Source organism: Pseudorca crassidens, chromosome 1 (genome assembly GCF_039906515.1).
Source record: "Pseudorca crassidens isolate mPseCra1 chromosome 1, mPseCra1.hap1, whole genome shotgun sequence".
NCBI lineage: Eukaryota > Metazoa > Chordata > Mammalia > Artiodactyla > Delphinidae > Pseudorca > Pseudorca crassidens.
Genome location: NC_090296.1, coordinates 106,399,172 through 106,409,788, shown reverse-complemented (window position 1 = coordinate 106,409,788; position 10,617 = coordinate 106,399,172). Strand labels below are relative to the sequence as shown.

The 10,617-nt window shown below is 44.0% G+C and overlaps 1 protein-coding gene and 1 long non-coding RNA gene across 7 annotated transcripts in view; one reads left to right on the top strand and one right to left on the bottom strand.

Annotated features, from left to right (window-relative positions):
* Positions 1-1,024: 1,024 nt before the first annotated feature.
* On the bottom strand, positions 1,025-9,633 carry POLR2M (RNA polymerase II subunit M). The gene is made up of 4 exons (XM_067748176.1): positions 9,383-9,633; positions 7,009-7,656; positions 3,930-4,134; positions 1,025-2,180 (listed from the first exon to the last, which is right to left on the bottom strand). Exons 1-4 carry the CDS (start codon positions 9,493-9,495, stop codon positions 2,034-2,036), a joined length of 1,113 nt encoding a protein of 370 aa, XP_067604277.1. The 5' UTR covers positions 9,496-9,633; the 3' UTR covers positions 1,025-2,033.
* LOC137229922 (uncharacterized) overlaps positions 9,517-10,617 on the top strand; it is a 75,337-nt gene continuing 74,236 nt past the window's right edge. For all 6 annotated transcript variants that reach the window (XR_010945917.1, XR_010945923.1, XR_010945920.1 and 3 more), the window contains exon 1: positions 9,517-9,817. This is a non-coding gene — a long non-coding RNA (uncharacterized lncRNA). The remainder of the gene's footprint in view (positions 9,818-10,617) is intronic.

Sequence of the window (10,617 nt, the reverse complement as noted above, 5' to 3'; positions counted from 1 at the left end):
CTTCTGTGGTATAAGTGTTCTCCAGTCTGTGAGTCAACCACCCAGCAGTTATGGGATTTGATTTTACTGTGATTGCGCCCCTCCTACCATCTCATTGTGGCTTCTCCTTTGTCTTTGGATGTGGGGTATCTTTTTTGGTGAGTTCCAGTGTCTTCCTGTCGATGATTGTCCAGCAGCTAGTTGTGATTTTGGTGTTCTTGCAAGAGGGAGTGAGAGCACATCCTTCTACTCTGCCATCTTGGTTCCTCTCCAGTCAGTTTGTTGATATCATTTTGTCTTCTGGGGGTCGTTCTCAGGGTAAACATTCATTGGTGAAGAGCATTGGCTTTGGGGTTGGATGATGGCTTGAGTTTGAGGCCTGATTCCTTCCCTTGCTAGATATGGAAACCTACTACTATTCCTCAGTTTTCCTCACTTACCAACAAGTTGATTTTAAAAGTTATAGTACACCCATAAAATGGAATATCCTGCAGCTATCTAAAATGCAAAATATTTAGTATGTGAAAATGTTTACAGTGTATAGAGCAGACTGTTAACCAGTGTATGATTGTATTATTGAAAATAGAATTGTATAGCTATGCATAGAAAGGTATGCCTATGTACACGTACCCAAATGTTAACAGAGGCCCCCTCTCAGTGGTAGGACTACAGGGGGACTGTGTGTATGTGCATGTGAGCCCTCCCATGATCCAGCTTTCCAGAAATAACATGTATTCATTCTATAAAGAAGGAGCATCAAATAACTTTAGGATGTGAAATCATTTACAATTAGTTTTAAAAACTAAAAATAATGGAATTGTTTGCTCAGCGTATTTCTACATTTGCTTTTTGTTGGGAGGAGGGCAAAAGGGAGATGGAAAACAGTAGCCATTCCTGGAAGGACATGACATAGAACTGAGCCCTTCCTATCACATGTACATCTGCCTAAATGTATTCTTGATCAAATTTCATAAACAAAGTCTCCTTTAAAGTTAAGTTACATTTAATTAAGCACCAGTAAAACATCACTATTAGCATTTTGAAGTTGCTCTAATTAATATTTTATTCTTTCAACAGTGTTTAAAGGTGCCAACATATTAGACAAAGAAAACTTTGATAACGTGTTAATTTCTCTGGAGACAACCATCGTCCTTTAAAATTGCATATATATGAGATTGAGGTTTCTGCAGTGTACATAACCCTCATCGGGGGGGGGCGGAAAAGCAACATATTGATAACAAACCAATGGTAGCTTTAAAAAAATTTTTGGTTTTCTTATCAAACTGAACCTATCATCTGTTAGAACAATGAAGTCAAGTCAGGCCAGGCCTATGAACAGCTACTCCCTTCACGTACATCAGTCATCTTAGACTCTTCCTGTTCCTCATGTTACTCCAGACAAATCTGGTCACCTAGAAAGACCATCCACCCTCCAGCATCAACTAAAAGTACCCCTTATTCCTAACCAGAAGAAAGAAAACATTTTTCCTAAGGGAAAACAGAAGGAGACAAACGTTTTAAGCATTTTCTATGAGTGTCTTCCTTGGTATTTCACATCCAATCCTGTAACAGCCCCATGCAACATGCACAAAATTCTCTAGATTGCTCCCTTCATTACTCAAAAAAGGAGAGAACTATATTTTTGTAATTCATTTTAGGTGATGCCTGGGACAACTAAATAATTCACTGAAAGACATGTAATAAATGCTATTTGGTAGAGGTAAGTATAAAGAAAAAAGCAGTTAATCACCTGCTTTCATTTGGCTTAGAGAAAAAAATGTGCTCTACTATATGCTAAAATATCAGACCAACACACGACATACTGCAAAAGTTTAATATAATGTGATTAAACACAATATTCAAATATTAAACTTTTCAAGCACATGAAAGTTAACTTCTGAAAGTGGGCTATTTTTATAGCTTCCTTGTTGTAGCTTGACAAAACTTTCTCTCAACCATGTCTGACACTGATCTTGATACTTGTTAGAAAGTTTGATGTAAGATAATGAGATCTCAACAGGCAGAGATTTAGGAGAAGATCCAAATGCCCATCTTCAGAATTCGTCATCGGAGGACTGATCATCGCCTTCATCCCTTACTTCTTGGTACTTCCTCAAAGACTCCCCTTCTGAATTATAGCTCTGCATTTTAATATTCAGTCTTTCAGCTAATTTTTGTGCTGCGAGCTTGGCTTGCATCTCCTTTAAAACAAAAAATGAAGCAAAAATTATACACTCACACCTTTTCCCTACAATTTTTCAATGGGAAGTCATTGGAACACCACCGGAAATAAAGGGGCATTCCAGCCCAGTCAGTGTTCTCTACCGCACTCTGTGTCTACCACAGACACTACATGGCAGGGCTGGGGAGAGCTACTACTAGCCGGCTATAGTGGTGATGACAGACTTCCACTGATAAACCATGTGCACTGAAATATCCACCTCTACATGAGAAACTGAGGAATCAGCTTAGCACTACGACAGTTATAAACATGAAAACATTTTCAAATATGTGGGCACGTGCATGTGTATATACAACCCTGAAGAACAATCTGAGCTATCAAATGTCAAAAATCACTAATGCTGTACTGATCCTCCAACTGGAAGAATCTTCTTTCCTAGATTAAATCATGGCTTCCAGGCTTGAGAGTTACATTTCGATGCCACAGTGAAAATCAAAGAATACTAAAAACTGATTATCCCTCTCCAAATTAACTCCCATGAAAAGTACTATGCAGTAAAAAGTCTAAGTAAGTCTTACACATTGGCAGTGTGCTTCTATACATGCAAAGACACCGTCACTGACTGATGGCAGGTGGCAATGCTCATTCCTACTCTGGCTCTTCACTTTTCTCAGACTGCCCCCCAAACCACTGGAACTTGTTTATGTCCCTCCCCTAAGGCCACGGATAGCACAGGTAGGTGGGACTGAAGTGGAACTAGTACTACCAAGGAAACCAATTCCAAACTGAATGGTTTAATTCAACCTAAAAATAACTTCGGACAGGCATTTAGGATCAAATAGACAACTTAAAAAATAATTCCTCAATGCTGTTACAACCAGGCAATAACTTGAATGCACTGAGAGGAAGAAAACTGGCTTTTAAAAAGGAGTGCCTTGAAAATCCCAATCCATGCCAACGGAGCTTTTATGGAAAGCCAAGGCAGAATAACAACCTAATTTTGTAGTAAGTGACATGTGGTACCCCATTAAAATCTACCTAAGCAAAACTAGGTTTGGCTGCTATTTTCCTGGAGGCTCTAATTATTACTATCTAAGTATATCAGACCCTTTCTTTCCTCCCAATGGTCCTCACACTTAATTTTCTCCCATCCCATTATTTTATACCCAGACTGTCAACATACATATTTAAAGTTCCATGCAGAACACACAGATCTTTGAAGAAAGTGCTATCCAAAATTAAGTGACCAAAAGTAGAAGATGCTTCAGTCTTTACAAGGGCCTGCAGGCCTGTGTATCCGACCCCAACTGTCTGTTCCTAACACACCACTACCTCCCCATCCCTCTCCTGCTCTCCCTGTATTGAAGGGGCTTGGAAACCGCACTTCCTTGATTCTCTTAGCAGGGTTCCAATTAGATTCCACCACTGACAAGCTCTCACATAGGTTTTTTAAGGTGGAAGACCAAGAAGAGATACTACTGCTACCTACAGCCTGGGCTTTCAGAGATGTGAAATTTTGCAGTAGTCTCCCCATATTTCCTGGAAAATACCACCTTGATGTCACAGGTAGCTGTTCCCTGCAGTTCCAGCAAACTTGAGACTCTGCAAGCTAGAGGCACACATCTGAGACCTGATGGGACGCTAACCATGTCTCTAGCACCTAATCCCTTCTACTAAATCCCGCTCTCCCTGAACAACCTGGAGTAAATTCTGACTTACTCAAGCAGCGTCCAACATGCAGAAAAGAAACAAGTCATATCCTAAATACCTCATAACTCTGTTTCTGCTGTTTCTGAAGTGCCAGCGACTCTTCTGTGGAGAGCAGCTGTGTAGGCATGTGGTGGAGTGGCAGAAGCCGGGCTGCTGTGATGTCATCGAGATGCTTCCTGTCCCTGTGCCGTCTCTCTTCTGAGGAGACAGGAGACCCCCTCCTCTGACAAGGACTCAACGAATCACGTTGATGTGAAGGTAAGCTGAAGGAAGCAACACTTATGTTACACCACCAGACTACTTCCTTTTCATAGACACATATTTGCAACATTCATACACACAAATGTGGCCTTTAACCTTGGCAATTAATTCTTCTACAAAAGTAACAGTAAGCCCTTTACCACTATTTACATGTGTAAATAAAACTTTTTTTTTTAACATATTGACCTCAAAAACAGAAATATTTAAATTGGCACCTTTTTGGCAAGTAATTTGACAACGTGTGGCTCTAACAGATAATAGGTTTAGATAGACTCTTTGCCTTTCCCTTCTCTCTTCAGCTTATACTTGAGCTGAAGTCTGTTTTCATTTTCTTCATTCAAAAACATTTGCAGGGGCTTCCCTGGTGGCGCAGTGGTTGAGAGTCCGCCTGCCGATGCAGGGGACACGGGTTCGTGCCCCGGTCCGGGAAGATCCCACATGCTGCGGAGCGGCTGGGCTCGTGAGCCATGGCCGCTGAGCCTGCATGTCCGGAGCCTGTGCTCCGCAACGGGAGAGGCCACAGCAGTGTGAGGCCCGCATAACGCAAAAGAAAAAAAACAAAAAAAAAACCCCAAATACATTTGCAAAGGGACTTACTGTCCAGCAGAGGGAAATAAACTTGTAAACAGTTTCAGTGTAGTATATCATCACAGGTGCCATAAAATAGGCCCACACATGGTACACTGGAACAAAAAGGCGGCAACGGCCAGTTGTAATAGGAGACAGGGTGGTTGTCAGAAGCACTTCAAAAGAGTGCAATTAGGGCTTCCCTGGTGGCGCAGTGCTTGAGAGTCCGCCTGCCAATGCAGGGGACACGGGTTCATGCCCCACTCCGGGAAGATCTCACATGCCGCGGAGCGGCTGGGCCCGTGAGCCATGGCCACTGAGCCTGCACGTCCAGAGCCTGTGCTCCGCACGGGAGAGGCCACAACAGTGAGAGGCCCGTGTACCGCAAAAAAAAAAAAAAAAAGTGTGCAATTTGAGGAGTCTCAGAATAATAAGAATTCGGCATGTAAATTATGGGATCCCTGATGGCATCCCAGCAGGGAGTGAGGAGTGACAGGGCTGCAGCACACAGGAAGCACTGGAAGTGGAGAAAATGGAAAAGGCAGCAAGATACAGCTGGCGGAGTAGGCTGGGTCCAGTACACAGAGAAGACTTCTATTCTATGTAACAGGTTCAGGTTTACATTTTACAAACTGCACTATGGCAGCAGTGGAGAGGATGGACTGGTAGCGTTAAAACTAGGCCAGGACAGACCACATCTATAGCCTAAGAGAGCAATGAGAGTCTTCACTTTGACAGGAGAAAGGATGAACATAACAATGATTAGAGTTGAAGGTCAAGGAAATATACTGTCAGGTTCCATGGCTAGCAGATATGGAAAGGAGGGAAAGAAAGAAGGTAGTGGCACTACTGACTTAGGGAATATGGGAGAAAGTAGTTTGGGAAGAAATGAGTTCTACTTTGTACCTGGTAAACCTAAGGTGCCACAGATCACCCCCACATGGTCGGGTTTCACAGTTACACAAATCTGAAGTTCTGGGAAGACTTGGACTAGAAGTAGATGATGGGCGGCCTCCAGCATCCAGAGGAGCATGTAGGAGGCCAAAGGAAGAGTAGAAAAGAAGCCAAAGGACACCCTTATCCCACCTCCCAACCTCCATTTGTCTACAGCCTGACTTACCAAGGCCCAGCCTGTTGATAACTGCACTTCTGTCTCTGTCTCTCATAAACTTCCCTTGGGAACCCTCCACTGATACTCCCTTACTCTCCTCCCACTTCCAGCTAAATGACCATAAAACAGAACCAGGATCAGTGTATTGTCTTCTCTGTTGTATATATTGACTAGATGATGCTTCTGGTCTTCTGCCTCCCTAGAAGTGAGGAAAGATACCTCACCACGCACAAGATGACCAAATAATCAATGATTACTTTTTATTCCTAACTAAAAATTAATGTAACATAATTCTGGTTTTCTATGCAGAAGAAATAGTTTTGAGGTTATAAAAATGAATGGTAAGATAGGACTAAACTTTAAAGTCTCTATAACAAAAAAATTGGTTTTAAGTATTTTTACCTATATAGGCTTTCAGTTTTTCAAAGAAAGGCAGTAGTGGTTAGACTTTGTATCTGATGTTACAGTCTTATAAATCTACTCCCTGATTTGAATGTTATATTTGCATATAAATAAATAATACTCTTTGCAGAGAGCTTTTGTTTTTCTGAAGATTTCGGACACAAAACTATGACAAGGACCTTAGAAGCAGGGTTCATTTGCCCCTCCTGCCCAAATCTGTTTTCAGTTTTTTTAACCCCTTCTCAGCTCCCTTCCTCCTGAAATTATTATACAGTTTAACGTTCTTCCAAGTGTGTAAGCCGCGAGTCCTCATCTAGGTCGTAAACTCCATAAGGAGCAGAATCTTTACTCTTGTACGGCCACAGCATCTGCTGCTTACATATAGTGAGCACACAAATATTTTTTACTGAGAAAGGCTATCAGCTCCTGCAATTGTTTTCCCCTTAGCTTACAGGCTAGTCAAAGGGGGAACTACATACCAGAAAATGGTTCTGGAAAAAACTGTAATAAATTCTCTAACTCCATGTTTAATATGAGACATTGCTGAAGTCTCCTGAAATTTAACACTCCATCTGTCATTGAAGACCTTTTCAATTATTTGGCTAAAAAAACTAAAGCATTTTTCAACATGAATCCTCCACTCCAGCCAGGCTAGTTTCCCTGTTTCCACAATACCCTCATTCCCAAGTACAAGTAGTTCTCACACCAAGTCCACTGACCTTAAAGCATTCTCCCAGTTTTTTGAGTTTAACAGACATTATGCTCCTGTGACAAGCCTGCTTCTGATGGTACTTACACATTGGTTTTAAATTTATGCTGTAGGGGCATGGGGTTTTTGGCTCGCATTTCTAGCACTTCCACGTAATGAGGCTTCTTCTGCAGCCCACTGCAAAGGCCGGCCAAGTTCTCAGGACTCTGGTTTTCTTCTGAGTGGTGTTCAACGGGGTCTGCAATGGTGATCCTTTGTAATCTATCAATAAACAGGTCGTCCGAGCTGCTAGGATGATCCTCCACTTGACTTGAAGCACGATGCTGAGTGAGGGGCTCACTAGCTGCAGATGAGGAAGGCGTGGCAGTTCTGATGCTGGAAGCTGGGCGTTCGCTCACTGTGTGTTCAGCCTCAGGGGCCTCAGCATCGCCTCCGAGAGTCGGACGTGCCAGTCCCTGTTGTTGTGAGGTTGTCTGAGATGATGTGATGTTAGCTACAGAGGAACAGCCAGGAACTGGTGATGAAGTATCAAGTATCTGGTCAGAATTCCGGGCCTTATCTGTGTCCCCATCAACAACTGTAATCGCTTTTTGCCTCTCCTTACAGTCTACACTAATGGGATGAAAGAGTTCACTTCTTCCTCTAACTTCTTCACGTTCTGCAATGGCAGCTTTCAGTTTGGCGACGGAGTCTAAGATCTTTTTACCTTTGTCGGGCAATTTGCAAATGAATTTTCTGGCAAAAGGAAAAGAACAGGTATACATTAGAGACAGCCGTGTTTTTAAACTTGAGATATACAGACAAAAAAGCATTATTCTCAAAGGGAGAAGAATCAATCTTTAAGTCAAAAATCCAATTTCCAACTGCCCCAAAACAGGAATGAAATACGAGAATCATTATCCAAATACCCCCCAAAAAGAAGGGGCTGCAGGAAGAATAGGGAATATGCCTCATTTGTCTCATCTAATTAGAATTTCTGCAGAAGTATTTTAAGCATGATACTAATAAAAGACATCCCCCAAATCATCAGTTTTTAAAAGTGTGATCTCCAAGACCTTCATGGGGAGGGGAGGTGGATGGACCTGCAAGATCAAAACTATTTTAATAATAACACTAAGATACTATTTGGCATTTTCACTCTCATTTTCTTACCATGAGTACAGGGGAGTTTGCCAGAGGCCACATGATATGGATGATATCATTGCTCTCATGGCTAATAGAATATGTGTGCTTGTGTATTCTTGTGTTTTAAAGATTCTCACTTGTAATTCCTAAGACAATGATAAATATGAGTAGATATGACACACAAGAGCTCTTCAGGATGCTGTCTTAAGAGTAAAAGGGGTCCTAAGACCAAAAGTTAACTCACCACTGTAGACTAAAATCCCATTCTCACCAAGTCAAAATAGTTGTAAGAAGCCCCCCAAGTGATCATTTGCCCCTTTTGCTAAGTGGCAGAAGTTCCTTTTCTGATTTCCTTTTCTTCAGCCATACAATAAAATGGGAAGGGAGGGTTAGATCTCAGGCCCCCTATTCTTTATGACACTACATTCATTCCCCCAATTCTAACTTAACATCCGTCTCCAGTTGCGATGCCCATGTTTTCCCAACCTTCTCTCTCTCTCTCTTGAGCCTCCTGACCACTTCTCCAGCTTTTAATCAGATATAATTAACTCTTCCATCAACTCAGCTCTGGTAAATCAATCTCAGACCTATTCCCCTCCCCCAACTTTCCTGTTTTTATTAATGGTGTTCCATACAGGCTGGAAACTTCAGCCATCTCTGTCGACTACATATTCAAATTATCCTACACCTGATGAAGTTTTCCCAATCCCACAACTACCCTTCTAGTTCACTTTCTTACAACTCCCCCACTGGGAACCTCTCTGAAAATATCCTCCTACTCTCTTCTGCCTCTTATTCCTTCAAACTATCGTGCACCGACCTGCTAAAATCAGCTTCCTAAAAAATCATTTTCATTATACCGATCCTCTGCTAAAACCTATTAAGTCTACCAGCTGAATGGGAATCAAACTTTCTTTGCCTAATAAAACAACTCTTTTATCCCACTCTTCCCATTTCCTACAGTTCCTGTAAAAATAGGGATCTACAGATGAAATTGACTAGATGTTTGGGGCACTACTGGAGAGGAGGGAAGGAGAAAGGATTTGGGATACAGATCCCCCCCTTCGGAGAACCGACACAGGAGCTGGGTAAAACCAACGAGGAGCTGATGACGAGCTGAAACGCTAGGAAGCCATCCCCACAGGCGCCCCGCGCCTGGCTGGAAGCGGTCGGCTCTGCGATTGTAGGCCGGCCACTCGCCCGTGGGCCTGGAAGGGACCTGACTGAAGCAAGGTCACCTTCCAGGGACGGGATCGGGGTGGGGGCGGGGAGGGACGCGTCCCAGGGAGCTTGAACCCTAGGAGCCCGGCGGTGACTCGGCGGGACCCAAGCTTACACGTTGCGCAAAAGTCTCTCCTGGCGCTTCAACATTTCCCGCAGCTCCGACAAACTCCGCTGCCCCAAGTCCTCGGGAGCTTGGGGCTCGAAGCCGCGGGGCAGCGAGAACATTCTGCGGGGGCTGAGGCTGGCGAGGCGGCGGGCACTCGGCGTCCTCGGCAGCCCCTGCTGCTGGCGGCGGATCCGCGGCCGGCGGGGACTCCGGCGAACGAGCGGGAGTCGCCATTTTCCCGGAAGAACAGTCTTCTTCTAGCCGAATCGAGCTTTATTGAAACGCCGGAAACAAACACGGACAGGGAGGAGGGGTGGCCGGAGGGGGTGGGAAGGAACGGAAGTTGCCGAGTGACGTCAGACGCCGGCGAGGCGCGCTTTCGAGTCGCTTGTTCTTCCCCTGTGCATCCGCTCTCCGCCTGTTATGTTCGGAAAGTATTAGGTGAGTGCTCCGGACCCTGCCCTTAAGGAGTTGACCGAGTCGGGGAGGGGGGCAGACATTAATCAAGTAACAGTCAAACAATAGAGTTATAAGATGGCAACAGGCACCAGGGAAGGTATCTCCGAGAAGTGAAATACATGTGGAAGCCTGAGTGATGATTTGGTTAGCAGTTGGTGAGGTTGGGGGATGTGCCGGGCACGGGAGGCCCTGGCCTTTGGCGTGGCCCTCCAAGTGCAAGGCTTAGTGAAGTCCTCAAATGTTAAAGTTGGAAGGACCCTTAGGGACCATGAGCGTTTCTTAATGGGGTTCTGTGGCTTTTGGAGCAGGACTTTTCTTCGTTTGCGGACTGCCTCAGGCATTGCAGGATACTTGGTGTCTGGCTTCTGCCCACTAGTTGCTTTGGCACTCCTCATAAGAATACAAAACGCACCCCTCCCCGACGCGCGCACACGCACACACACACGATTAAAACGCAACCCTCCCCGACACACACACAGGATTGCAAAGCCCCACAAGAGGTGATGGGGGTGGGAGATGCTGTACAAGCCAGTGGAGAACCTCTCTTTCACAGTTCCCTATTTTGCCTATAGAAAAACAAAGGCACAAAAACTGAAGTTTTCCCAGGGCACAAAACTATTAAGTGAGAACATCAGATTTTAGACACAAATGCCCAGGTGCTCCTTCTACCACACCAATTTGAAAATCTCCTTCTTCCAAATTGTGAGAAAGTTTTTTAGGCTGTTGAAGAAAGCAGTATAATAAGCATCACACCTGGCTCTTACCTTCTCTTTATAGTTCAG

Excerpts from the sequence above, each read along its gene's own strand:
- POLR2M (XM_067748176.1), bottom strand. The coding sequence starts at position 9,495 with ATGTTCTCGCTGCCCCGCGGCTTCGAGCCCCAAGCTCCCGAGGACTTG. Across the intron at positions 4,135-7,008 it reads CATAAATTTAAAACCAATGT|CTTACCTTCACATCAACGTG; the intron begins GTAAGTACCATC and ends TGCTTCCTTCAG. Across the intron at positions 2,181-3,929 it reads AGCAGAAACAGAGTTATGAG|GAGATGCAAGCCAAGCTCGC; the intron begins GTATTTAGGATA and ends TTTGTTTTAAAG.